Source organism: Caloenas nicobarica, chromosome 5 (assembly GCF_036013445.1).
Source record: "Caloenas nicobarica isolate bCalNic1 chromosome 5, bCalNic1.hap1, whole genome shotgun sequence".
In the NCBI taxonomy this organism is placed as follows: Eukaryota; Metazoa; Chordata; class Aves; order Columbiformes; family Columbidae; genus Caloenas; species Caloenas nicobarica.
Window position 1 is genome coordinate 68,612,530 of NC_088249.1, and position 21,469 is coordinate 68,633,998.

Consider the following 21,469-nt stretch of genomic DNA (forward strand, 5'->3'; position numbering starts at 1 on the left):
CCATCCTGCTGTGCGTGGTTCTGTTGTCATCACTGTTTTTCCTGTCCGTGGCCGGGGGAATGCGTCACCCTCAGCCGGCCACCACATGGGGCTGGGGGGGGCGGTCAATAAAGCGGATGGCAAGGGACACTTGCTGTCCCTGCACGGCCTGGCCTCTCTGTTGTCTTCTGTTCGTCGTCTGTGTGGCCAGGTGAGCGAGGGGGCACCGTGGGGAGGGCCAGGCACCCTTCATCTCCCCGATGCCCCTTTGCCTGGGTCTGGCCCCAGCTGTCCTTAGCATGGGATGTTATTTTCTACCTCAAGGGAGAAAACCTCTTTCCCCAGGAAAACCCCTTTTTGGGCAGCTCTGCAGCCAGGGGAGCTGCAGCAGTGCGATTTCTCTTCCACCCAAGCCCCAGCTTTTCCCCACCACAGAAAAGCCCTGGCTGGAGCTATGCAAAACCCTCCCATGATCTAGGGGAAGAAACAGAGGGTTCCCCATCCGCCCTGGGTGCCGGCCCGATGGCTCTTAACATGACTCAGTCTTTTCACCACATGACTTGGTTTTCTGTTTTAATGCCACGTTGCCTGCGCAGTTAGTTGCTGGCTGAAATAAAGCTGATCGGTGCCTCTCTGCATGCGTGTGTATATCTATCCTGATAGATATACATGAAGACAGGTTGCCCCCTGTTTGCGGTGGGCAGGAATTGGTGGGTGACTTGTTCTCCCCTGTCCCACGAGGCGAAGCGTTGCCAATGGCGTATGTGCCGGCCCTGGGTGCTGGCAGCAACTGGGGGGGCGTCTGCACCTGGGGGTGCGGGCTGTTCCCAGAGCTGGCTGCAGTGGGCACCCTGGCCCAAGGTTTTTACAAGTAGCAAGTCGCCACCGTGGACACACCGGAGTGCTGCTGGTGTTCTTGTGTGCCTGGGGAAGGTAGGGGGTTGCACAGCTTCCCCTTGTGTTTTGGAGCCAGCCTGGGCCAATGAAGATGGCTGTGCTCAGGGTTTCCTTCCTGTATGGCCCAGTGTCCCCAGCGACTTGCTGAAGGGCCCGGGGTCCCCTTTTTTGGTTTTGGGATGTGGTCACACCTGGGACATGGCTTGCAGTGGAAACTCGGTTATTTCTGAAGGGGCAGAGCCCTGGGACTGGTTTCAGCGGGGAATGCAGCTACAGAGGTGCAGGGGTCACGATGACAGGCTGGCCCTGGGAGGTGGCCCCCACGGTCAGTGGGGAGGGATGTCTGAAGAGCCCTGGAGCCTCCCAGGAGCTCAAGGCTGGAGCCTGGGGGTCTGGTGGAGGGGGAGAGCTTGTGTCGCTCTGTGGAGGGGTGAGCCTGGGACCTCTGTGCGGACAGGGACCCTTGGCCCAAGGTGGCTGGTGGCATGGCACAGCTTTGACCCTGGGAAGGAGGGTGGGCAGGGGGCTCTGCTGGGGTTTGGGGCACAAGGAAGGAGGGTGGGCAGCGAGCTTTGCCTGGGTTTGGGGCACAAGGCGTCACCTGGGAGCTGCGGGGCAGGATGATGCTTACGCCATCAGCCCCTCTGTCTCTTGCTGGTACCCCTCACCCACGCTCAGCACAGTGCTGTCCTCGGGGCTCGCGGATGCCTGGCTGTCCCCTTTGCCCATTGCACGGTACCCCCTGGCCCTGTACCTGCGGCGGCTGTACCAGACTGCTGCCAGGATGGTGGCCAGCCCTGCCAGAGCTGCCACGGTCACGCCAGCCACCTCGCCCCCCGTCAGCCCCTGGCCCCTCGCCATCTCCGCCGCGTGATGGATCTCCTCTGGCTGGGCCAGCCGCCACGCCTGGCTCTGCCCATCCCTGACCCAGGCGCTGTCCCCATCCCCGCTGCTCACCAGCACCGTGTCAATGGCCGGCAGGTTGCTGGGGGGCCGGGTGAAGGGTGGCAGGCGCGCGGGTGGCAGCGAGCCCCCTGTGAAGATGCCAGCCTGGACGCAGTACTGCACTTGGCAGCTATCGCTGATGAGCGCCAAGTGCTGGCTGAAGCCTGGCGGGCAGCTCTTGGCCTGGGGGTCTTTGGCAGGGCCCTGGTGCCGTCCCACCAAAGGGTTCCCTGCCTGGCAGCTGAAGAAGCCCCCGAAGGGCACCGCATACTGGCCACCGACCTCATAGTCCTGGCTCACGCACACCCTGAGCTCGTCAAAGAGCTTCAGTGGGAGGTACCCTGAGGGGCAGGACTGGGCACCGGTGATGGCGTTGGCACTGTGGGTGCTGAACAGCCCCCCAAAGAGGTATCCTGAGTCTGGGGCCACCGGCCCGCTCGTAGCGCACCAGTAGGCACTGAATTGCACCCGGGAGAGCCAGAAGACATCCCGGCACTCACGGTGGCAGAAGATGCCTAGGATGCACTTGTTGTGGCACTCCAGGTGGCTGTGGCCTTCCTCCCGCTCCTGCATGCCCAGCAGCACTGGCGTGTAGGCGGTGGGGCAAGAGAAAGCCCCAGTGAGGGGGTTCCTCTGCTCTAGTGCCTGGCACAACGTGCTGGTGTCGGGGCCGGCCAGCCCAGCACACTCCTGGAAGACTCCCCCAAAGGTGAAGTTGGTCATGGTGCCCTTGCAGGAGCCGTCATCAGTGTTGGCGTGGAAGTTGAAGTTGGGCGAAGTGGTGTCTGTGCAGCCCGGGTAGGTGTTGAAGGTGTAGTAGCGGCGGATAGCCATCTCCACTCGCCTGGCCAGCTTCTTCACCGTGGGGGTGGGCAGCTCTGGCAGGGTGCCAGAGTTGATGAAGAAGTAAAGGGGCAGCCCTGAGCGGTCAAGGGCCACCAGCTGGTTTCTGATCCCCTCCTGCCAGGTCTTGAGGGTAATGCCTGGGTAGAAGGGGGCCCCGCCAATGCTCTCTACCCTGGAGTTGGTACGATTATCCAGATACTGCTTGGTGAAGCTGGAGCTGCTGTTCAGGGACTCCTGGTTTTTCACGCTGATGATGCTGTGGAAGACCATGCCAGCTGAGGTAGTGACAGCATTCCGTGTGGCCCAGCTGTCCTTCAGGAAGGTTGCCTTGATCTGATCCTCTTGCACCAAACTGGCTCCGGCATCCACGGAGGTGATGGTGTGAGTGCCATAGTTAAGCACCAGCACCTCCGCCAGAAAATCAGCCATCCGCGTCTGGTTGTTCTCCAGGTGGCTGGCAATAGTCAGCAGCTGCTTCTTGAAGCCTTTGTCCAGGACGGCTGCTGGGTTGAGCTTGGCGGTGTAAACCACGTTCCTGACTTGCACTCGGGTGGTGACAGCACGGTCTTTCACTTGGTGGGTCTTGGTCCGGTGGAAGTCATAGGAGAACTTGCCATTGATGGAGGAGAAGAGGGACAGCTCCAGGTTGATGGAGGCGGAGGTGAGGCTTTGGTAATCTTTCCAGGACTCGATGATCTCAGAGTTCATGTCCAGGTTGCTCTGCTTGCGAGGGATAGTGAAGACCTCATCTGGGATGATGTAAGATCCATCTTCTGTGGTCTTGCACAGTGAGTAGCCCAGGTTGATGACTCTGCCCATGTCCACATTCCTGAGGTTATCCCAGCCCCCCCCCGGCAGGACTTCCAGAGTTGGGAGGTTCAGGGCCTTCTTGCAGTCCGGACACCCTGCAGAGGAGGGCAGCTCAGCCCCTCTCACCCAAGCCCCTGACACCCAGGTGAGCAGGACCCCCCACAGCACCCAGCCCATGGTGACCCAGCGCAGGGACCTCACCAGACGTCCGAGCTGTGAGGCTGGAGCTGGGAAATGAGCTGGCTGGGGTGCAGCTGCCGGGTGGTTCCTCCTGTTGGGGGCTGAATTAACAAAAGGGAAAGGAGAAGTGAGAACTGATGAATGTGAGAAAACAGAGTGTAGCGGAGACAAGAGGGTAGGGAGCAGAAAGCAGAGGTTTCTGCTTGTTGCCTCCCTGTTGCAAGAGTTCCTTCTCCCCATGAAAGCTGCTCTGCTGGGGATGGGACAGAGAGAAATCTCCTCTTCAGCTCTTCACTGTGCCCAGGGAATGTCACTGTGTGAATCCCCCTCAGCCAGTGCATGGGTGGCTCCCCAGATGAATCCGCCGTGCCCCTGTGTGACTCTGGCTCCTTCATGCCACACAAGGGACTTGTCCCCAGCCCCACAACCTTGGGGTTCCACTTACATGATGGAGTGAGATCTGGCCATGGTCCCACAGGCTTTGCTGCTGGCTCTAAGGCTTTCCTTTGTGGCGGAGGTGAGGAGGGGAAGCGGTGCCCTGCGGTTTCAGTGTGGGGGACAGTGCGATGCTTGTATCCCTTCTCTCTTGGGGAAGAGGCTGCCCGAGATGCTTGGGCAGGCACTAGTGGGGTTGGAGGTTCCCCCATGGGGGGCAGCCCACGGCACAGGTGTCCCCCATGCAGCACCATCTGCATTAGGGACCTCCGCAGCCTCCTCTACCCCATCACTGTCTTTTCCCCCAGCCGAGAAAGCGCCTCCTGCTCAGGTTCGCTGGTTCCAGTGGCACCGAGCCAGCTCTGCGCAGGGATGCTGGCGTGTGGCTGGGCCCCGGGCTCAGTGGCACAGGGCAGCCGCTGCGTGTTTTGGGAAATAAACCATTAAAGCAGGTTCTGCTGTGAAAGCTGTGTCTCTTTCCATGTGGACAGGATCACTTCCCCTATTTCTGCTGGTTAGTTCCTCTTCCCAGGACAGTTCTGGCACAGGACAAGGCTGAAGTGAGAGCCGTGGTGGAGGGGGGACAGCTGTAGACATGTGTGTGATTTTGCCAGGGTAATGCTGGGGGGGAAGTATGACAAGCACACCATCAAGGATGACCTGAAATTTTTAGGGCTCTGTAAACCATCTCGACAGGGCCAGCTCATTCCCCAGCCCAGCGAGGAGCCCAGGGGGCCCCTGGGGACGGTTACACTGCACCACTGGGACCGGCGACAGCACCACACACTCAGAGAGGGCAAGGCCGGATGGGAGGAGTGCAGCTTGCCTGCCCTCTGCACACCTGAAGCCAGCTTTGGTTATTTCTGTTCCCTGCCCCATCTGACGCCGGCCAGTGCTTTGAGTTGCTCTTCAACTAATACAATTTAAACCCACTGTTTTTTTCCTCTTTCTGTCCCATGTTGCTTGCGCAACCTCTGTCACCGAAGACGTAGAAAACAGTCTTTAATGTGGTTCTCCTTCCGCCCATCCCGCTCTCCAACCTGCAGAAGTCCATTTCCTTCCACAGAGCCCAGCACAGCAGGTCGCTTTTTTGCTTTGCAAGCCCTGGGGTGCAGACTGGAGCGACCTGACCCCAGCCCAGGGAAGGCGAGCAGGGTTCAACTCCACGTGTTTCCTCCTGCAGTAAATAACAGGGTGCACGTGCCCCCGAACGCTGTTCAGCTGCTTTTCTGTGGGTGATTAAACGTTGTTGTGTGGGAGGCAGAGCCCTAAATCACTCATCGGCAACAACAACTCTCTCTCAAAAGAAAAGAGAGTTACAGAAGCGCTTTCAAAAGCTGCCTCTTCCCCGTTCTCCTTTTCCCTACATGGATTTGGGGCTGATTCCCCCAAATGGGGACTTCCTGCTGCGGGGCCACGCACACAGAATGGGAGCCGCCGCCACGGCACAAAAAATACCCCAATCACCCTGAATCTGGGTCTGCAAGGAAAGGCAGGGAGTAAATAAATAAAAAGAACAATTTTTGGGAAAAACCCACCGAAGTGCCTCTGCTGGGTGCTCGCGGCTGCCTCCTGCTGGCGGTTCCGGGGGACCGCGCCCGGAGCGCCGCGCATGCGCGATGTCGGTCTGGAAACGTGCTCTGTGCTGCCGCCGTGTGGCAAAAGTGCGGTACTGCAGCTCAGAACCGGCGCGTGCGCAGTGGTGCCCTTCTGCCTTACTCTGTGCTGCCACCTCGTGACCACAGTTCGGCATTGCAGGTGGAAAACAGCGCATGCGCAGTGGCGCTCCGTGACTATCGGCGCTGCCACTAAGGGCGGGGACATGCAAATCAGAAGAGCAGTGCTCGAACGGGCCGCCGGGAAAAAGAAACAGAAAACAGGAAGAGAATTAATAGAAATAGAAATAGATGGGGTCGAATAGAAATAGACTAGAACAGAGCGTCGTGCCGAATATGCAAATCTCTTCGAGGTTTGGGCAGGGAGGCGAGTGGGCGGAGAGAATGCAAATTGAGATTCGAAGCCTGCCAATCAGATCGCGAGAGACAAGAGGAGGGGCGGGGCGCACGGGAACGAGGGGCGGGGCGAGGATGGGGCGGGGAGAACGCAAATCAGAGGCGTGACTACGCAAATAGCGCACTAGGGAGCTCGAACGGGCCGCCGGGAGGTTCCGCTGAGGAGGGTTCTCTGGCGTTGGCCGGTTCTCCAGAATGGATTCTCTGTTGCGGGTTGTCTCGGGCGACTCGTCTGCTGCGGGCGGTCCCGGGTAGTCGCCCCGCTGCAGGTCACCCCCGCACACGCCCCCCGTGCAGCTCCGGCTCCGCGCATGCGCGGTGGCGCCCCGGTGCGCCCCCGTGCGCCGTCCGCCGGGTGTCGCTGGTGCTGCCGCCCGGTGGCCGCGGCGCGGTACTGCAGCCCGGCGCCGGGGCTGCGGGCTCAGAGCCGGGGCTCCAGCTCCGCGCTTGTGGGGCTGCCTGGTAGGGCTGGGCTTCGGTCTGGAGGGGCTTTTGATGCACGTGTTAAATTCCAGAGGAAAACTTTGTCTAGTCAGTTAATTGAAACAGTTTTGGTGGCGTATGTTACATGTTAATATACAAAGCAGGGTTACAGTGTTCTATAACGTGCACAGAAGGACGTATATTTAAGACAATTCTAGATGTAAATGAGCATTATTATTTTTATTGGGATCTTTTGGTATCTAAATTCTTGAGCAGGGGCAAAACGTGTGAAACGTCTGCTAAAACAGCCGCAGAGTGCTGAGGAATGAATGTGGGACAGGTCATGTTCAGATGCTTCACTCGTGTTTCAGAGACCACAGCAGAGCGTTTCTCTGCATTTTACTGTCTGCAATCGCGTATTTGCGCAGCCCTCGCTGCTGCCCGCCCCGTGTCCCGCTGTTCGGTCACGGCCGCTCCCGCCCCGCGTCCCGCCTCCGCCCCGCGTCCCGCCGTTCCGCTCCCGCCCCGCGTCCCGCCGTTCCGCCTCCGCCCCGCGTCCCGCCGTTCCGCTCCCGCCCCGCGTCCCGCCGTTCCGCCTCCGCCCCGTGTCCGGGTTTTCTCTCCAGACCCCTCGCGGGGGGCGGGGCCTCGGCCGCGCGCGGAGCAGCCGCCGTTCCCGCGCTCAGGTCACGCGGCGGCCGGCGCGCGGGGCCGGGGGCGGAGCTGTCGCGGCGCGGGTGCGGCACTGCGCGTGCGCGGGGCCGCCACGTGGCGTGGGCGGGGCCGGGGCGGCCGTTGGGCGGGGCCGCGCGCGGGGCCCGCGCCGGGCGGGGCGGCCATGGCGGTTCGGGGCCGGGCACGGTTCGGGGGCCGGGCACGGTTCGGGGTCCGGCACGGTTCGGGGGCCGGCGCGGTTCGGGGGCCGGGCGCGGTTCGGGGGCCGGGCACGGTTCGGGGGCCGGCACGGTTCGGGGGCCGGCGCGGTTCGGGGGCCGGGCGCGGTTCGGGGGCCGGGCGCGGTTCGGGGGCCGGGCACGGTTCGGGGGCCGGCGCGGTTCGGGGGCCGGCGCGGTTCGGGGGCCGGGCGCGGTTCGGGGGCCGGCGCGGTTCGGGGCTCGGCACGGTTCGGGGGCCGGCGCGGTTCGGGGCCACTCCAGCGGCGGGGCCGGGCCGGGCGGCTCCTGCGGGGGAGGCCTCGTGCCGGCGGGGCTGCCGCGGCGCAGCCGCCGGTTCCCGGCAGAGGAGGGGGGGCGGCGGGGGCTCTGCCCCTCTTTTACCCACCTGCCCTCTCTGCCGGGCGGTTCCAAGCGCCGGCACGGGCGGGGCCGCAGCGGCTCTGCGGCCAGAGGCGCTTTTCTTCAGCCGTGTGACAGTGGGAGTCGTTGCTCGCACTCGTTTCCTCAACCTTTATTATTTTCCCTACTAAAGCTTTTAGATCGCAGTATCCGAGTTCCCTGCTGGGGTCAATAAACTGGTTTCAGTTGCAGCACGGTATTTGCTTTGGTAGAGATGTGAACCACGTTCGGCTGGTTATGGATTTTGGTTTTGTGTTTGTTGGCTGGTTGGTGTTGGTGGCGTTTGGTTTTCTTGCCCTTTGCGGTAGCTTTAAGGGCCGTTACCCGGGACGTGTTGAGATGTCGCGGCCCCGCAGCTGCTGGTGCCGCCCTGTGCGTGCAGCTGCTCCCCGAGTTCGAGACCCCGCAGCGGCTCCTGTGCCCCGAGCTGGGGCTGCAGCCCGCTCAGCCAACCCGGGCCGGCTTGCACAGCCTGCGTCCCGTCAGGCAGGAAAAAATTGTTCAAATTGTATTTTTTTTCAGTGGAGCAACTATAAAAAATTAGAAATTCTTCTAACACTTGTTGAAATGCATTCTGAGGTACCTACATCTCCATTAGGCATAAGCTGGGAACAGGTAACATGTTCTCAGGTAATGTGTGTGATCAGTCATGAATCCTACAAAAAAACCAAACAAAACAAGGCAAAAACCCCCCCTTAGATGGCTAATTTGAGTAGGGCATAATTTATGCATTAAATGTTGGTTTTAAAAAATACCTGCAGATGGGTTGCTTCAGCTGGTCTTTAAGTTATGTTTTTCCCCGTGTTAAACCAGATTCAGTACATTCTAAGATAACGGCAGAGTCTCTGTGGCCAAACTTTGAATGAACTCGTTCCAAAACCTACATGAATGCATGAAGACAACGGTGGGGGGAGCGCCCCAATGGGTCAAGAGGTGCCATGAGAAAAATGAAGAGGACGGCGGGGGGAGTGCTCCGGTTGGTCACAAGACTCCCCAAAAAGGCAAGAGGACAGTGGGCGGCGGTGCTCTGGCGGGTCAAGAAGTCTCAATACATGCGGCAAGAGCACGGTGAGGGGGAGCGCCCTGATGGGCCAAGGGGTCCCCAAAAATCCAGCAAGAGGACGGTGAGGGGGAACACTCCGGCAGGTCAAGAGGTGTCAATAAATTCGGCAGGAGGACGGTGAGGGGGAGGAGCGCTGCGGCAAGTCAAGATTGCGCTGAAGAAAGGCAAGAGCACAGCAGGGGCGAGCGCTCTGGCAGGTCAAGATCGCCCTGAGAAAAGGCAGGAGGACGGTGTGGGGGAACTCGCCGGCGGTGCAAGAGGCACCCGGAAAAAGGTAAGAGGATGGCAGGGGGGGGCGCCTCAACCGGTGAAGAGGAGCCCCGAAAAAAAGGCAAGAGGATGGCAGGGGGTCAGGGGTGGAGCGCTCCAGCGGTTCGAGAGGCTCCCCGAAATCCGCTTAGATGGCAGCAGGTAACGCGGCAGGTCAAGGTCAATCAAGGAAGAACAGGAAGGCGGTTGACCTGCAATTCAAGAGTGAGGGGGAAGATTGGGAACCCGAACGAGGAGGAGCAGAACTTGCTGTGGCCTCTGCAGCCTCTCTTTAATCTGGGCTCAGGTAAGCTGGGAGCGGGGGCTGTAGGCTGGGGTTTGGGAGGTGGGTGGGTGAGGAATGATCCGGGTTTTTGATCTTCTGCATGACTGAAGTTGCTGCCTTACTCAGTTTTGCACTGACTTTCGTGTTATCTTTTCATTATGTAGTATTTTCTGTTCTGACATCGAAACTTAAACTTCTTTGGAAATTCATCCTCTGTCCCTTCAGTCTCAGCTCGTGGCCCGCATTTCAATGTACATTAGATCGCTCCCTGGGCCTTGCATTTTAAGTAACTTTCCGTCACTTTCTGCATGACATACACTATGTTTTTATCAACTACCATATTTTCTGTGAATATTCTCCTTGGTTCCTCTCTAAGTTTGTTTTTCTTTTCCTTAACAGGCAGCCTTTGAGAGCTCTCTAAGTAAAAGTGATATCTTTTCACCTTTTTTTTGCTCTTTTCACCTTACGAGCAGCAACCCTCTTTATGCTCAGTCTCATGCTTTTCTTCCTTTCTTGCCCAGGTTCAGAATACCAGAAGTTCTGCATCCAAGCTTCAAGTTTCCTGTTCAACATTGCAGGAGATCTTGGTAACGTGGCAATGAGGGAGGTGATGAAGAGAAACATTACCTGTTCCTTTTCCATTTCAAGACATTATTTTTTACCTTCCTGGTAGCTGTGAGATTATTTGCAATATTGCGCTAGCATCTGCCTGAAAGGGAACATGGACCCTTTGGGTGCCTCCTCAAGAAATATTTGCTCTATGGTTCTGGTGATGTCCAGGCTTTGAGGGTGGGGGATAGAGGAGCGTAAATCTCATGGGGCCTCCAGGGATGTCTGCAGGCTTGGGTGACCTGTGGTTGGGACAGGGATGCCGAGGTTGTCAGTCTTGCCCTGAATCTCTCTCTCCCCCTCTTGCAGCACCTGACAATGGAGAAGAAAGTGGACGGGAAGTTCCTGCGCCACAACACGGATCACATGTGTTACTCTCGGCCTCAGAGACCTGGAGAACCAAACCATTCCTGTCTTGCCTTGAAGCAGCCTCTGCTCATGGGCTTCTCGCAGGGAGAAGGCAGAACGGCAATAACCCGCCACGTTAAACCACAGGGTGCACACTCTGCAGCTTTCAAGCCCAGCTCTGCGTTAGCCCACACCTGCGATTTTGTGCCACGCATGCAAATTTCAGTTGTCACTGGCTGTTGCAGTGTTTGGCTTTGGTAAGGACAGTGTGTGTTTGTCAGCAGTTGGTGTAGAGTGGAATCTTCAGGAGAAAGTGATATTTTCCGTGCCAGAACTGGTTGGTGTTTGCATGTTATTGTGGTAGTTTTTCACGCAGGTGATGAGTGCTGGAGTATTATTGTGGGATGAGGGGATTTTGAAGGCTTGTCTGTGAGGTGCATTAGCGGGAGCAGTTAAAAGCAAAAGGCTGAGATTTGGGGAGTTTGTCGGTGGATTTTGGATGGTTGTCAGTTGAAGAGTTGGTTGTTTGCAGGTGAGGTGTAGGGTGGAGGGTGAATCTGACTTCGCCTGGGCGGCGCAACTGGATGGGTGTGCAGAGCTGATGGGAGCGGGCTTCTGCGGGTGACCCCAAAGCTCAAGATCCAGCTGGCAGCTCCAGACACTCGCGCTGCCTGGCAGGGCCGTGCACAGCCAGCGCGCTGGAGCACAGCGAGCTTGACCCTCCGCAAGTACCAAACAACAGGTGAGGACCGTGGGGATTTGTGCTGAGCTATGACATCTCTAACCCGTGAAATTGGGGGCCAGCCTGAGCAGGGCATGTGGGGAAGCTGTGCTGCAGCGGAGGGGGCCGGGCCGTGCAGGGGCCGGGGCCAGGGCGAGGTGGGCTCGGCGTGGGGAGGTGTCGGCCCCCAGACTCAGCCCCGTCTGACTGTAGTGCCCTGGGGCTGGTGCAGCTCAGTCCTCCACGTGTTTCTCTTCAGGTGGAGCAGCATGCAATGGAAAAGCAAGGAAGGAGAGGAAGGTGGCAAACCTATGAGGAGGAGTGATCAAGAAAGAGGATTGGAGCACACCTGCGAGTCAAGAGGGATCAAGAAAGAAGACAACGGTGGTGGAACTGCAGGTACGGAAAGTTCAAGAAAGAAGAAAGGTGATTGTGGCAGTATTCTGACATTGGGCCTGTGAGAAACTGCAAGAGTCGACAGCGTGAGAACAAGCATTGGTGGAATAATGCAAGAAACAAGGCATGTATGCTAGGTGACACATCAAGGAGGGAGGGATTGATACATCGAGGATGGGGGTGGTGAGGGGGGGTAGCTTGTGATATAGACAAAGATGCTTTTATGGCAGTAACAATATATTGCTTATGTAATGGCTAACTTAGCAAATCAGCAAATGCTTGAGCAAGCATCATAGCGAGTATAAATGCAAACCTGAGTTTGTAACAAACGTCTCTCATTGCACCTTAAGAGTCCGTGCCTCATTCGCTACAAATGGCGCCTGAACGGGGACTTTCAGTGCGGCTGTAAAGGCAGCAGCCGTTCTGGTAGCGAAGCCCAGTCGAACCAGGACTGGGAAACGGAGCCAGGAAACAGAAACCACAGCGTGGCCCATCACCGAGAAAAGGTGAGCGATTGGAACTGTAGGAGGGAAGTTATCCCTTGAACAAAGACAAACCCTAGATGTCCTTCAACGTTTATTAAGAAAGCAAAATCACGATGTGCCAGTAGTCCAATTAGCGACTTTATAAGAATGGATTGCTAATCATGTGCCGGACTTTCCTACAAACGGTACATTTCAGTTGGAGGCATGGCACAAAGTTGAACGAGAATTATATGAACAGGCAGCGACGGGAGATCAAGCTGCTTGCGAACATTTATCTACTTGGGGAAAAATTATGACTACTTTAAAAGCGGCGCAGAAGGAAGTAGTTGCACAGGTCGTAACTGACTGTGAACCTTCTGCTCCTCCCTTGCCAGGGAAGGAGGGGGATCCTGTAGAGATATCAGGCAAAAGTGCACTAACCACAGCTGCAGTAGCAGAGAAAGGGTTGGCTGATAACAAAGCCCCTGCATGTACACTACAGTGAACGCTTTTGGCAAACGATGGTTTGTGGGAGTTGCCTGACAGCCCCCTTGATCCTGGCCTGACAGACCTGGAGTGAGAGCCTGATTTATTTCCCCTGGATGTTACTTTGCAGCCAAAACTGCACACTAATTTAACCATGTGGGATAAATGCAGAGAAGAGGCTTTGAAAGCAGGAGACTGGAAAGTGGTTTCAGCATGCCCTGTGGTCTATCGTGAACGGCGACCTCCAGGCTTTCAACAGCTACCGTATGATGTTGTAAAGGAATTACTGACATTAGCTAAAGAAAATGGGGTTACTTTATCATTTGTTGTACATTTTTTGAAGCATTAAGCTCCTCTTACGTATTTACTCTGCATGACTGGCGTTCTTTGTTGAAAATGATCTTAACTACTACTCAATATACTGTATCGTTATCTGATTTTCAGGAGAACTGTATTATAGAGACTATTGATAATGCATATCGGCAAAGAGGGATTGATTGCAGTCATTTAGCTGGGGAATGTGCCCATACTTTGCCAGAGAATCAAGAGATGCCAATAGGTCCTTTTCAAAAATCTTGCAAGGATCACAGGAACCTTATGCACAGTTTTTAGACCATTTGCAAACTGCTTTGGAGAGACAAACTGATAACGATGCAGTGCGTAAGTTGTTACTAAAACAATAGTTGTTTTACTTGTTGTTACTAAAACTCATTCTGCTTGGAAAAGACACGTGCAATTTTATAATCTCTCGACTGTTTCGAGAAACTGCCTGGAAGAGATCATTCCTTTTCTTGTTTTCTTTTCTTTTTTTTTTTTCTTTTCTGCTCGTTTGTTTGCAGCGAGGCAGCTCGCGAGGACAGGTGAGCTGCTGGACTCTTGAACAAAAACGTTGAGGGCGAGGAAGGGAATCCTGGCTACGCTTAGGCTTGGGGAAGTGTACGTGGGTATGCGTGTCTGTCATCCGCGCGGCTCTGGGAAAGCGCGTTCCAGGGCAGCTGAAGCTGCCCGCGGGTCAAGAAGGGCCGGGGGTCTGAAAAGAAGCGGGCGCGCTGCGGCGGCGCGGGGGGTGCGGCGCGCCCGCCCTCGGTGCTGCCGTCTGGTGGCCACAGGCCGGTACTGCAGCTGGGAAGCGGCGCCCTGTGCCCGTGCCGGGGCGGGGCCGAGGGGGGCGCTGCCGCTGCGGGCGGGGTCGTGGCCGTGGCCGTCAGAAAGCGGGGGGGCAGCGGTCGGACCGGCCGCCGGGAAAAAAAGAGAGGCCCCCGGCTGTCGTGGGGCAGCCCCGCTGCGAGGGGGCACGGGCGAGGAGGCGGCAGGAGGCGGCAGCGGTGGCGGCGTCTTCTCGGTCCCGGGCAGAGCGGGGAGAAACCTGCCGGCCGGCGCTCCTTAGGGTTGAGCGTTTCTCTTGTCTTTGTTGACAGTGAATTTATGGGCACACTGGAAATAGCCTTGAATGTTTAAACGTAGAACGGAATTTTTAGTGAGAAGTGGCATGGGTATAGTTAATTTTGGAGCACCTGGGTGCCAGTTGGAATGTAAGGAATGAAACGGGATGGAAAGTAGTAATCGAACCTGGGGTTTACTTGTGGGTTTTTTTCCTCGTTAATATGTCGATGGCATGTTGTCCTGCGGCTCGATCCCCGTTCTGTTTAGTGGAGTCTTCAATTGAGGACATTCAGGTAAAAAAATGTGTCCTTCCAGAAAAGGACTAATTGTTCGTAGGGCTGAGAGAGGCTTTTAAGTACGTGATCAGAATCGAAGCTGAATACTACTTTACGATGCTGCTGTTGGTCTTCGCTTTCGTTTGTTTCCCCGCCGCTCCCTAATGTTTGGGAGCTCCAAGTCGGATTTTATTTTTGTTCAATGACTAAGACGTGTTTTTCCCCCGGGAGGGGCTGTGCTTCAAAATGAATGTGTTTGCTCACAAATGTGCGAGTCCGTTGGTGTAAGACAAACAGAAACCCACCGTAGTCAAGTTCGAAGCGTGTGTCTGGGAGATGGATGGTTTAATTTTACGAGTTCACGCCTATGCAATTTTAGCGCCGGAGGAAAATGAAAGCTAAGGGCTTTTTGTGGTGTGGGTAGGCATCTGCACACCTTTTTAGGATAAGCGAATGACCGCGGTTTGTTCTTTACTTTTTAGTTTCCATCTTTGAAGCTGCACGGCCAAATGCGCTCGGGGTCCCCGCAGGGCGGCGAGCAGGCGAGTGAGGATGCAGAGCGGGCCAATCAGACGGCGCGAGCAAGGTTGAGGGGCGGAGCGCTGATAGGCGGCGAGAATGGCGATTGACGTGCGTAGGCAGCCAATGAGGTTGGCGGAGGGGCGGTGCTTGCGAAGTCCCTACTGCGCATGCCCAAGTGGGCGTAGTCCTCAGTCAGGTCCGGCGCAGGCGCGGGCTTGTGGGGGCGGAGCGCGGGAAGGAGCATCCAATAGGAGGGCAGCGCGGTGGGGTGGAAAGCAGCCAATGAGAGCGCGCCGACTCAATCCAGTTGGAATAGCTAGCTCCCTGGCAAGCGTGTCCGTGGTGTCTCGGGGGGGTACCGGGAATGAACGGGACGGGCGTCGGGGCGAGGGACGGGAGGCTGCGGAGCTCTCGCTGCGGCCGGCTCCCGGGGATCTGGAGGCAGGCGGTTCAGGGCAGGGCAGTCCTTGGTGAGGTCCCCGGAGCCGGCAGAGGGGCATGAGGTGACGGGCGGGAACCTCCCGCCGGGTGTCGGTGCCCGCTGAGCGCGGCGGGACGGTGGGAGGGAGCGAGGGGAACGGAGCGGCGAAATAGGCGGCAGGTGAGTGCGGGCGTGGCGAGGGTGACCGTGACGTTGGAACAGGAGGAACGGGATGGGCCAGTGCGGTGGGGAGGTGTTTAGTTAGGTTTTCCCCTCCTGCCCTCATGGCCGAGCTCGCGAAGCTGGTGAGAGGCGTGTGACTCTTAGGGCAGGTGGGCTAACGGTCTGTGGCCTGGAGCCGTGTCTCCCGTGCAGCGCCCGTTCCCGGTATTGCAGTCTCTCCGGGAGCGGCGCAGCCCCCTTTTGTCAGGGGGATGTTTAAAAACAGAGCTAAGGTGCGGTTGCAGGCTCGGCGGCGTGGCGAGTGGGGTGCCGCTTTGGCGGAAGTGCGGAAGCTCAGGGCGAGGCCCGGCGGGTTCTGTGTCCGTACGTGCGATTGGGTGTGTCCACCCACGCCAGGCTCAGGGTCCTTCCCGGCCCGAGCGCCCTCCCCGTGGAGAGGAGCCCCGTGGAGCCGTGGCACCCACGCGCTCAGCTTCCCCTTTCTGGACAACGTGGCACAAGAGAAGGAAAAAGAAAAGGCACACACAAAAAGACAGCGCAAGGCCTCGCGCCCAATATGCACGTGGCTTTGCGCTTCGGGCGGGGAGGCGATGGGCGGAGGGAATGGCAATTCAAGTGCAGAGCGGGCCGATCGCGTGCTTGCATGCTGCCGCGGGCCGGGGACAGCCGGGGTCGGGACTCGGAGGCGCTGCCTCCGGGTGCCGTCGGCCAGCAGAGCAAGCCGGGCGCGTTAGCCTTCCGGCACCGGGCTGGCGGGCGGCGGTGTTCGTTTTCGGGACTTGCGGCCGTCCCTGCGACAGGGGCGCTTTCCTGCCGCGGCTCTCTGTTTTTTTTGTTTTGTTTTTGGTTTGGGTTTTTTTTGCGGGATTCCCGCGGAACGCGGCCCGCCTGCTGGCCCGGGGCTGCCTTTTTAGTATAAAGTGAATGACCGCGGTTGGTTCTTTGCTTTTTAGTGTCACTCTCTGGAGCTGCACGCTTTCAGCTTTACTGACTGAGCCAGATGCGTAGCAGCAGCAGCAGCAGCAGCAGCAGCGTCGCGAGGGCCGGAGCTGTGGCGGCGGATCCGTGAGCGCAGATCCCGCTGGCGGCGCGAGCCCGTCCCGCGGCCTCGCTGGGGTTGTCTCCTGCGGCGGTGCCGGAGGGAAGGGGCGAGACGCTTTCTAGCGTCAGCGAGAGCGTTTCCTTGTCCGCTGAGTGTGTCCCAAATGGTGTCAGTTTGTCTTAATGTTGTCTTGAATTGCTCAAATCGCTCTGGCTTTTAAAAGATGCCTTGTGTTTCAAGGTGGCCCATTTCCCCCAAATCCTCCGTTAGCTCAGCTGCTCTCCTCTCCCTTATTCCGACTGAATTCCTCTGCTTTCTTCTGCGCTCTTTTTTTTCAGACGCTGAACTCTAATTTGGAATTTTTGTTTTTCAGAGGGGGAGCTGTGAACGCCTGATGCCCCCTTCTGGGGCTGCGCACAGAGAGCGTGACCCGCCACAGCAGCTGAGAAACACGCCGAACACCCTGAGTCTGCATGTGCAATGGGGAAAATAATAAGAAAAAGAAGAATTTTAGGCCCTGGGGAAAGCGAACTCTCCCTGGATGCGCGCAGCTGGAAAGCAAAACGAACCGTATTTTCGTGCATTGAACCAAAAGCATGTTGTGAAAAAGTGCCAAAACCTCTCAAAATTAGGCATTTTGGAAGAGTTTAAGAAAAAAAAAAAAAACAAACTTGTCTTACGGACAGGCACACTGCCCCCCTTTTTGGGGCAAATACGGAGTGAAACGCCAGCAGTTGCAGGGGCATTGCTGGGGATGATCCGGTGTGGAGTCTCTGTCGTGGGTCGGTTCTTCAGAGCGAATTCTCCTTTGCGGGTTGTCCCAGGTGAGTCGTCTGCTGTGGGTGGTCCCGGGTGGACCCGCCAGGTGCAGGTCACCCCCACACACGTCCCGTGCCCCCCCCCCCCCCGCCCCGCGCACCTTTCTACTCGCACTGCCTCCCGCGTGTCTCTGCCCCTCCCCAAACGATTTCTCTCCAAACGTGCCCCGCGGGCATTTTTTCCCCCGTGAGACGTGTCCCCGCTCCCTCCTCTCTCCTCTCCGGCCCCCCCGTTCCACACTGCCCCCCCGTCGCCCCTTTGCTCGCGGACCCCCGGGGCACCTGCGCTGCCCCAAAGCGCCCGTTGTCTCCCCCCGTAGCTCTGTCCTCCCCACCCACTCGCTGCTCTGCAGCCCAGCCCCATGGCAGTTGTTTTCCCTGGGAAGCTATATTTCTATTTCTAGTCATATATATTTATGCATATATATATACACACATATGAAATTATTTTTAAGTTTCTATAGATGATATATAGAGAGATACCTACATGTATATTTTACATATGTGTGTATATATATATGTATGCAGATGGAGCATCCGAGGGCTCTAACGGACCGAGAAAGAACTAGAAATGGAAACAGAAGTTAAATAGAAGGGAAAGCCGCGCCGGCTGTGCAAATCGCCTGGAGGTTCCAGCGAGTGGGTGGAGAGAACGCGAAGGGCGGTGCAGAGCGGGCCAATCAGGACGCGCGAGAAAGCTGGAGGGGCGGAGCGGAGCGCCGCGCGGGGCAAACGGGGAGGGGTGATGATAGGCGGGGAGAATGGAAATTGACGTGCATAGGCAGCCAATCGGGTTGCGGGAAGGCAGGCGAAGGGGCGGGCAGGAAGGGGCGGGCAGGAGGGGGCGTGTCCCGCGGGCTTCCCGACGCGCATGCGCAAAGATGGCCGCTGGCAAGCGCGGGCGGCGCTCTCGGCGGCCGTGTGCGCGCCCCGGTCGAGCCCGGAGCGGTCCCGCCGCGCCGCCGTTCGTCGCCGTTTCTGCGCGGCCCCGGTGAGTGCCCGGCCCGGCCGGCTCCGCTGCGGCTCCGCCGCCCCGGAGAGTCGGCTCTGGGAGCCGTGCTTGTGGGGAAAACGGGCCCCAATGGCGCGGTCCTCGCGCGGCTGCGCCCCGAGGAGGGTTCGTGGGGGCGGAACACGGGGAGGAGCAGCCAATGGGACGGCGCGGTGGCGCGGAAAGCAGCCAATCCGAAAAAATGCCGAAAAAGAGCCCGCTAGGGTGTATTTTAGCTCACCGGGGAGACTGGGGAGCCACCTGGGGATAACGTGAATAGAGAAACCTCGATGAGATGTAATGGTCAGTGGCAGAAGTTGATTGACGGGAACCTGAGGAATCCAGCCTAGCAGATCCACCGGTCCCAGTAAAGCCAGGGAAACACAGAAAAGAAATGGAGTTTTTAATTGATACTGGAGTATCTTGTTCTATTTTGAACCAGGAAACGATACCCTCAGATAAAGATTTTGTAACTGTAGTGGGAGCTACTGGCCAACAAAAGAAAGCTTTATTTTTACGGCCAATCAAATATAAGTTAGGAAAACCAGTCGGAATGTATAAGTTCTTCTATATGCCTAGGTCTCCAAAACTGTTACTAAGACGAGACCTGTGAAAACAATTGAAAGCAATCATGACATTCAAACGGGGAAAGTGAGATTCAAGATAAAAGAGCCGGGATTTTAATTGGCAATGATTCAAACCGACAAGCAAAGCCAAATAGCTCGGGAAATACTGGATCAAGTATTTGCAGGGGTATGGGCTTCGGCAGTTCCTGGTAAATCAAAGAATGCAGAACCAGTGAAAATTAATTTGAAAGCTGGAGCCGGACCAGTCAGAACTAGACCATATCCTCTGAAATTAGAGCATAGAGAAGGGGTAAAAGAAATGACCGGTAACTTTTTGCAGTTTAGGCTGCTGATAGAAGGTGAGTCAGAAGCGAGCACTTCAATCCGGCCTGTAAAGAAACCAGACAGTAAAAGCTATAGGTTAGTGCAAGATTGGAGAGCAATAAACAAAATTACCGCAGATTGACACCCGGTAGTAGCTAACCCTTACACATTGTTAGATAAATGGCGAGATAATCACAAGTGGTCTACCGTGTTGGATTTCAAAGATGCCTTTTTCTGTCTTGCATTAGCCAAAGAGAGTCAGAAGCTTTTTGCTTTTGAGTGGGAAAATCCCTTTAGTGGGAGAAAGACCCAATTAACCTGGGTCGTGTCACCCCGGGGATTCAGGAGCAGCCCTGTGATTTTCGGAAACCAGTTAGCATGAGAACGTGACGCCTGGGAAGCTCTTCCGGGCAATGGGACTTTGTTGTCTCCTTATAGGCACGAAACCCGAAGAGGGTTGTGTGCAATGGACTGTAAGCTGACTGATTTTCTGCGATTAAGTGAGCATGGGGTTTCCCAACAGAAGGCCCGGCTGATGCGGCACCGAGTGACTTATCTGGGATTGGAGATCTCCGGAGGACGGCGAGAGCTGGGGACAGAGCGGAAAGAACCTGTTTGCCGGACGCCGGAACCGGCGACGGTGAAAGGGCTGCGGACGTTTCTTGAAAGGACAGGTTGGTGCGGGCTTTGGATTTGGAATGATGGACTCTCAGTAAAGCCTTTGTACGAACTGTTAAAAGAAAACAGCTCCGAGTTGAATTGGACGGGAGAAGCCGGGAGGGCTTTTTCGCAACTGAAAAAGGAACTGGCGAGGGCTCCGGCCCTGGGCCTCCCGGGTGTCACCAAACCATTTTGGTTGTACTCACACGAAAGGCAAAGTATTGCTTTGGGTGTTCCGGCACGGCGGTTAAGGTCTCCTAAGCGAGCCGCGGTCTGCTTCCCTAAGCAGCCAGACGAAGCGAGCAAAGGCCGGCCTGGCTGTCTTTGAGCCGTGGCAGCTGTCGCGCTCGACGTGCGGGAAGCTCGTAAGCTCACTGTGGGACAGCAAATGACTGTATTAGCGTCCCCTGAAATACCAGGCCGTGTGGGTGGAACAAGATGATGGAAATATTGCTACTACTGACATTGTCAATCCAGCTTCTCTCCTCAGTGGATCTGTTTCGGAGCCTGTGGTGTCCGATTGCTCGGAAACAACAGAAGCTGTTTACTCCAGCGGACCGGATCTAAAGGACCAGCCGGCCACTGGAGGATGCCGAAGGCTCCTGGTTCACCGTCGGAAGCAGCTCTGCGTAAAGCGAGGAGTACGTCAAGCCGGGTGTGCGGTGACAACTACCCACAAGGTAATCGAAACTAAACCTTTACCTGCAGAGACTTCTGCCCAGAAAGCTGCGCTCACACGAGCTTTAGAATTATCCAAAGAGAAGGAGGTTAATATTTGCACTGTTTCAAAGTATGTTTTTAGAATGGTGCGTGCCATTTGAAAAGAACAAAGTTTATTAACAGCAGAAGGAAGACAGATTAAATATGATGCTCCAATTGTTGGAAGCTGTGCCGTTGCTAGAAGAGTTGCCATCGTGCGTTGCAAAGGGCATCGAAAGGGAGCAGTGATCAGGAAACTGGAAATAAATTGGCAGATCGCAGATTATACTGCTAGACAAGCAGTGTCACGGCCCCCCTGCCCTGCCTGGCCTCGCTGGCTTTTCTGTTGTTCCGTGGCGGTCCTTCTCCCGCCCTTTCTAACTGCTTTCCCCTCCCTCCCCCAGCCAGCCATCCCCTCTTTCTTTTCTCTCTTCCTGGGTGTTTTTTTCTTTCTGCGTATCTCTCTCCAGCGGCCCAGCGCCGTTGGTTTGGTTCGTTTTTTTCCGCTCCGGCGCTGTCGCGCTCTCTGTGCCTCTTTCCCCTGGCTGTCGTTCTGTGGTACTCCTCGTGTCTGTGTTTTTGCAATTCCTCCGTCTCTGTCCTGCAGCCCATGCTATTGTCCTGCTCCCTGTCGTCGTTTCTCTCCCTGCATTCTGCCCCCGTCCTTTTTTCCCTTCCTCGCTCCATCTCTCGGTCCTGCTCCCTGCCCGCCCCCGTTCCTGTTTCTCTGCCCTTCTCCTTGTCTTTCCCCTCGTTTCTCTGTCCCGTTGCCTCTTTGTTTTTGTTTCCGTGACGGTCTGCCCTGCTCCCTGTCCCGCGGCCCGGCGCCCGTTTCTCCTTGGTCTGTCTCTCCCGCTGCCCATTCTAGGAGTTTTCCCCACCGTCTGTGTCCTGCTGCTGGTCTCTGATCTTGGCCTCTCCTTCCCTTTGCCCTGCCTCCCTGTCCCTTTTGCCTCTCTCTCTGTGTCGCTTTGTCTTGCTCCCTGTCCCTGTCTTTCTCTGACAAGCTGACCTGCTCCTTGCCCTCCTTTTTCGTGGAATCACAGGCTCATTCTGCTTGGAAAAGACACGTGCAATTTTATAATCTCTCGACTGTTTCGAGAAACTGCTTGGAAGAGATCATTCCTTTTCTTGTTTTCTT

The 21,469-nt window shown here is 56.7% G+C and overlaps 1 protein-coding gene across 1 annotated transcript; it reads right to left on the minus strand.

Moving 5' to 3' along the window:
• Window positions 1-548: 548 nt before the first annotated feature.
• Window positions 549-3,675, minus strand: MPEG1 (macrophage expressed 1). Its single transcript, XM_065636109.1, has one exon. It carries the CDS (start codon window positions 3,652-3,654, stop codon window positions 1,504-1,506), a length of 2,151 nt encoding a protein of 716 aa, XP_065492181.1. The 5' UTR covers window positions 3,655-3,675; the 3' UTR covers window positions 549-1,503.
• Between the last annotated feature and the right edge of the window lie 17,794 nt (window positions 3,676-21,469).